The sequence below is a fragment of the Papaver somniferum genome, unplaced genomic scaffold (genome assembly GCF_003573695.1).
Source record: "Papaver somniferum cultivar HN1 unplaced genomic scaffold, ASM357369v1 unplaced-scaffold_99, whole genome shotgun sequence".
Taxonomy (NCBI): Eukaryota; Viridiplantae; Streptophyta; class Magnoliopsida; order Ranunculales; family Papaveraceae; genus Papaver; species Papaver somniferum.
The window spans coordinates 6,641,516-6,648,240 of NW_020653081.1; the positions used below are offsets into that span (position 1 = coordinate 6,641,516).

General features: G+C 33.9%; 2 protein-coding genes across 2 annotated transcripts; both read left to right on the plus strand.

The window, feature by feature from the left end:
• Nucleotides 1-2,942: 2,942 nt before the first annotated feature.
• LOC113346372 lies at nucleotides 2,943-3,815 on the plus strand. Its single transcript, XM_026589912.1, has one exon. It carries the CDS (start codon nucleotides 2,943-2,945, stop codon nucleotides 3,813-3,815), a length of 873 nt encoding a protein of 290 aa, XP_026445697.1.
• Nucleotides 3,816-5,382: 1,567 nt separating this feature from the next.
• On the plus strand, nucleotides 5,383-6,072 carry LOC113346374. Its single transcript, XM_026589913.1, has one exon. It carries the CDS (start codon nucleotides 5,383-5,385, stop codon nucleotides 6,070-6,072), a length of 690 nt encoding a protein of 229 aa, XP_026445698.1.
• Nucleotides 6,073-6,725: the final 653 nt, after the last annotated feature.

Below are 6,725 nucleotides of genomic sequence, written 5' to 3' on the forward strand. Positions count from 1 at the left end.
AAAAATTGAAGTATGATTAACGAGCAAACCATTTAAAGTGATTGGGTTGACTTGATTCATGGTGGTGAGAAATCAAAAGGGGGGATAATGTTTTTTTTTTCTTTCGTAGAAGAAGAAGAAGAGAGTTGTGAGTGATTTGGAGAAGAGAATAGATCCCGTCGGTTTTCCGTAATGAAAACTAGAAAAACGTTATTCTTATTAGTCTATTTCCCAACAGGTAGGGGCTCATATGAGGGCTCATATTCCTTGGACAAGACCATCTGAAAATTTTATTAAAGTTAATTTTGATGCATCTTATTTGAAAGACTCTAATATTATGGGAACGGGACTAATAGTAGTTGATGATGCAGGGAAGTGGAGAACAACAGGGTGCATTCCGACAGTAACTCAGGATGCAGAAAAGGCTGAGGCGCAAGCTGCTTTGGAAGGAATCAAATGGGAAGTTTCAAATCAAGTCATGAATCTTCAACTAGAGGGATACTATGCTAATATGGTGAACGCTATTTATGGAAAACATGGCTTAGTTAAATGGACAACTAATAGGTGTTAGAGCACTGCTCGGTCTAACTTTGAGGATCGGGTGACCAACTCACTTCTCTTTCTCTTTCTCGATTTCGAATTCAGTGTTCTTCGTTATTAATTCTGGTGATTTCAACATACACATCAATGATTGGCGTTTATTTTTTCTGCAAGTGTTAGGGTTTTGCTTTTAATTCAGGTAGTTATCATTAATTTTTTTAATGGAAAATTCTTCAAATCCAGATATGGATACTTCTAATATTGATTCAAATAACTCAGTTGATTTTATTAATCCTGTTGAGGAAAGTCCTTCAATAGATCTTGTAAAAGGAACTGATGATAGATGTACAGTTTGGAAGTTCTCATTAATTGGAAGACTTGATCTAGTTCGATTAAAAAATTTTGAAGCTGTTTTGGATCTAAAAAGTCAGTGGAAATTAACTGGTCAATGCAAAATGATTTCATTAGGAAAAAGATTTTTTACAATCAAACTTGATAATGAGAAGGATCAGGGCTAAATTAAAGCTGGTAAATGGGAAGTTCATCATCAGGAATTATGGATTAGAAATTGGATTCCTAATTTTCGTCCAGAAAGTCATCGTACTTCTTATGCAAATATTTGGGTTCATTTTCCAGGATTAAGCTTAGAGTAATAGGATGAACAAACATTATTCACCATATGCAAAGCTTTGGGTACTCCTGTTAAAGTAGATGAAGCTACCTTAAAATTTGAAAGTGGATTATATGCAAGAGTCTTAGTCAATATTGATTTGGAAAAGAAAGTTCCACATAAGCTTTGGATCAAAACAAAATTTGGAGGTTTTATGCAAGATGTTTTACTTACAAACCTTCCAAAATTCTTCCATAACTGCAAAATTGTAGGTCATTTTCAATCTGAGTGCAGAGTAAATAAGGTATCACATGAAACAAGTACTCAACAAAATAACAGTAACTCTCCACTGTTTGGTTCCACATCAAATAATCAAAATAACAATGATTCTCATAAAGTACAGGAAGTAAACAAGAGCATTACTTCTCCCACATCAACTCCACACCCAACAAATGGTGAGAAGTTTGATATTTGTTTTACTCCAGTAACAAATATTAATCCACAAAAATGTATTCCTCCACATTCCAGTCCTGCACTCAATATTACTTCAGGAAGATTTGGTTCATTAAATACAGTTGTTGAAGAAGAAATTTTTATCAATATGACTGAGGAAAGAACTATTTTAGATCCAACAAGAATATCACAAATAGCTGAAGATAATACAGTGGAAAAAAGTGTGATTAATTTCATTAATGGGAAAGATGGTTCAATATCTGAAGAAAGAATTCCTATCACAACTTGGTCAAAAGTGATTCAAAAACCATCTTCATCAAAGGCAACCAGCTCAACTGAACAAATTCAGCAAGCATACCCAAGGGTAAAAATTCCTCAGAATACTAATAAATATAAGTTTAGGAAGAATCATGGAAAGGGAGGTACTAAGGGCCTCCATCCTCAACTATGAAGATAATTTTTTGGAATTTAAGGGGCCTTAGAAGGACTAGGGCTCAAAATAAATTGTGGACTTTAGTTAATCAATTTTCTCCATCAATTCTTTTTATAGCTGAACCAAAGGTAGTTTGTAGTTCATCTTTTTGCAATAAGTTAAACTTACCAGGAATGCAATCCATGGTTATTCATAATTCAGTACTAAATAAAAAGGAGAATATTTGGATGTTCTGGAATAAAGCATTGCCAACTCCATCTGTGGTTTCATTATTAAGTCAAATGATTACTGTCAGTGTTGGAGATACTTTTATATCAGGTGTGCATGATCATGTTAGTGTTGTTCAAAGAAGAGTGTTATGGTCAGAAATGGAAGTAATAAGTGCTCTAAAGAAGCCATGGCTAGTGATTGGTGATTTTAATACTATAATTTCTATTGATGAAAACGTTGGAGGGAGAAGTCCTCATAGAAGAAGTATGCTTGATTTTACTGAATATTTGGATAAGTGTGAATTGATTCAAGCTCCTCATTCAGGGTTGCAATATTCTTGGTAAAATGGTCAACAAGGTACTAAAAGAATTTTATGTGCATTGGACAGAGCAGTCTATAATCAGTTGTGGGTGCAGAAGTATGAAAACTGGAATTATAAAATTGGTATCAGAATTGCATCTGATCATGCTCCTTTATTAGGTGGTAGTAATGACATTCCAAAGCCACTAAATTATCCAAAAAAAATTCAGAAAATGTGGTTGTCTCATCCTGGATTCATGGAAGTGGTGCATTCTAGTTGGTCTGAACCTATGAGGGGTAATCCAGCTTTTGTTTTTCAAAGCGAACTAAAAAAGTTGAAAAAGGTTTTAAATGATTGGAATTCGAGTGTGATGTTCATGTCAAAATAAATAAGCTGCAAAAGAAGTACAAGAAGCAATGAGTATTTCAGATGACAATCCTTTTGATGTGGAAGCTTTAAATACTTTGGTTGATGCTGAAAACATTTTTAATTCCAGAAAAGTTCAATTGCAAACTTTATTGAAGCAAAAAGCAAAAATTAATTGGGTCACAGATAGTGCAGCCAATACATCATTTTTTCATACAAATTTAAAGATAAGAAAGGCCAAGAATCTCATCAGTGAATTGGAAGTTGGAGATGGTAATTTGCTTACTGATCAAAAGGATATAACAGAAGAATTAATCAAATACTTTGAGAAAAAGTTTGAATTTCAAGAAGTTAACATTGAAGATTCTCTACTTAACAATATTCCTGAAGTAATTACTAGTGAAGATCAAGAAATGCTAGGAATAATTCCGAGAGAAGAAGAGATTAAAAATACAATTTTCAGCATGGATCCTGATAGCTCTCCAGGTCCAGATGGTGTCTCAGGTCATTTTTATAGAGCATGTTGGCAGATAATAAAGGAAGATGTAGTCCAAGCCATTCAATTCTGCTGGTCAAAGAAATTTATTCCCAAAGGGATGAATTCAATTTTTCTAGTGTTACGTCCAAAAGTTGAGGGTGCAAAATCTCCTAATCAGTATAGGCCTATAGGTCTTAGCAATGTCAGCTTCAAAATATTCACTAAACTCAGTGCTAACAGAATGAGTGGTTTGATGACAAAGTTAATTTCACTCAACAGGCTTCCTATGTCAAAGGAAAGTATACAAGAGCAAATTTTACTTGCATCTGAAATGGTGAATGAGATGAAGAAGAAAAGGAGAAGTGGAAATGTGAGTCTCAAACTGGACATCTCTCAAGCATATGATTCAGCAGTCAGCTGGGAATTCCTCTTTCAAGTACTGTAGAAATTTGGTTTTTCCAAAACTTGGTGTGAATGGCTTCATGTTCTGTTCAAATCTGCTAAAATATCAGTCATGCTTAATGGTGGACCATGTGGTTTTTTTTCAGTAGGCATAGGCTTGAAACAGGGTGATCCCTTGTCTCCAATCCTATTTGTCTTAATGGAAGAAGTGTTAAGTAGAAATCTAACTGAGATGGTTAAAAGTGGTCTCATTACTCCAATGGTTATAAGACAAGGCATTCACCCAACATACATTTTTTTTTTGATGATGTCTTCATTTTTTTAAATGGAGCCAAGAAAAGTTTAATGAATCTTCTCAAGCTGTTAGAGAATTATCAAGCAAGTTCATGGCAAATCATTAACAAGATGAAAAGTAAATGTTTTATGGATGGGACATCTACCTTGAGGAAATATTTAATTAAAGATATATTGAAAATGGAAGTGAGTGAATTTCCAGATAATTACTTGGGAGTTGTGCTTGTAGCTGGTAGAGTTAAGTCTTCAACTATTTGGCATATGGTGAAGATGATGCAGACAAGAGTAGCAAGCTGGAAGGGAAAACTTTTGTCATTTCAGGACAGGTTAGTATTGATCAAATCAGTCCTTTACAGCATTCCAGTATATAATATGGCAATATACATATGGCCTTCTTCAGTGATAAAAACTTGTGAAAAGATAATCAAAAATTTCCTTTGGTCTGGGGACAATGAAGTGAGAAATTACGTTGTATTGACATGGAAAAAAGTTTGCAGTCCTTACTCTGAAGATGGTTTAGAAATTCAAAGATTAGAAACCATCAACAAATCATTTATAATGAAGATGATGTGGAAATTATTAAATTCTCAAAAAGATTGGGCATTATTTTTCAAAGCTAAATATAAAGACAAACATGGGCAGTGGAACAACAACTGGAAATTATCCTCAGTTTGGAGTGGTTTGAAATGGGCAATGCAATCTTTACAAGAGGACTTAAAATGGAATGTGGGTGATGGGAAGTCAATTTCAGTATGGTTTGACAACTGGATTGGAGATTCTCCACTTATTAATGTCATGGGCCAATCTCAGTTTGTTAAAAACAATATGAATATGAAGTTGCTGATATTTAAACAATGACAATTGGTCTATTCCAGAGGAAATCAAGAGTACAATAGCTTCTTTCAGTCTGCCTGATGTTAGTGGTATGAATGATGAATTATGTTGGAAAGTAACACTCTCAGGTGAATTTATAATTTCATTTGCTGTTAACAAAATCAGATCAAGGGGAGAAAAGTGCAATGGTCTAAATACATATGGAATGCATTTCTCCATCCCAGTATTGCAAGCAATGTATGGAAGTTAATTCAGGGACTCTATATTGATGATACTAAAATGGTTAAAAATGGATATGACATGGTCTCCAGATGCTGCATATGTAAAGAAGATGAAGATAGCATGAGCCATCTATTGTGGGAGTGTAACTTCAGTTTGACTATATGGAATTGGTTATGTGATATTTTCAACTTCTCTCTGCCAAAATCTTTTGATGAAGTTTGGAGATGTGCAATAAATAAGAGCTCATTGATTCAACAGGTATGGCTCATAGCTTCTTGTTTTACATTAAAAGAGCTGTGATTTCAAAAAACAAGAGATTTTTTGGAGAAATTAAACCTGATATTTCAAAATTCAAGTGCAAACTATTGAAGAAAATAGCTGAACATAGTATCAGGATTAAAGGTAGCAAATGGAATCAAGAGTATGATAACCAGATTATATCTTTCTTCAAGCTGGGGCCAAGATTTTCCAGATATCAGAGTATTATAGCTTGTCAGTGGAATGAACCTGAATTTGAATTCACTATGTTTTGTTGTGATGGATCCTCCTTTGGAAATCCTGGAGCAGCTGGCTTTGGCATTGTCATTAGAGATCATTCTACTCAGGTTCTTGGTGCAGTTACTGGTGGATTGGGGATTGCAAAAAATTATATAGCTGAAGTTTATGCTGTTGTTAACGCAGCTGAATTGGCTGTGGACTGGAAATTGCAAAAGATTATCATAAAATCTGATTCCAAGACAGTGTCTGATCAATTTGAACATGATCAAATTCCCTGCTTTGTTAGAACAAGGTGGAGAAATGCAACTAAAAGGATTTCAGTAATCATATTTGCCCACAGTTTCAAAGAAATCAACTTCTCTGCAGATTGTGCTGCCAAAAAGGGAGCTTCTTTACAGGAAGGAGAAAGAAATATATATTTGGGTAGACCTTTTTGGTTAAAAAGAGTATAAATGCCATGAGTTACTTATTATAGATTTAGTTAAATAGTTGTCTCAAGTGTCTTTTAAGTCTGTTAAAGATTATGCTCGAGTCTAGCATTGTTTTGCGTTTGTTTTTTTAAACTCAGTTGTAATTCCCTTTTTTCATCAATATAAATATATGATTCAGCAAAAAAAAAATGGACAACTAATAATATAATTTATGATTGTCAAAAACTTCTTAAGAATTTTAATAAATGGGAATGTTGTTATGTTCCAAGAGAAACAAATAAGGTAGTAGATCTCTTAGCAAAGGATGCAAGGCTAAGCAACAGTACTGTTTTTTGGTCAGAGAGTTTACCGCAGTGGTTATCCTCTCTAATTTCTGAAAAACTTGATGTAATCCTTTAAATTATTAATGGAAATTCCTTTCTTATTAAAAAAAAACTATTTCTAATAGCGTCTAGCGTTGTTCCCATTAGAATTTGACCGTTGACAAGGTCAAGCGCTATTCATACTAGTGTTTTCCGTATGCTATTATCATTAGCGTCAAAAACTATTTTTATTATCGTTTATACGGTTCAACCACTGCACTTGATTTTCCATGAACCATTCCAAATGATGATGTGGCGTGGAAGATGGAATTCTTACACGAATAACAAATTCTCTATATAAAAACAGTGTTT

Coding starts and splice junctions, on each gene's coding strand:
- LOC113346372 (XM_026589912.1), top strand. CDS start 2,943: ATGAGTATTTCAGATGACAATCCTTTTGATGTGGAAGCTTTAAATACT.
- LOC113346374 (XM_026589913.1), top strand. CDS start 5,383: ATGGCTCATAGCTTCTTGTTTTACATTAAAAGAGCTGTGATTTCAAAA.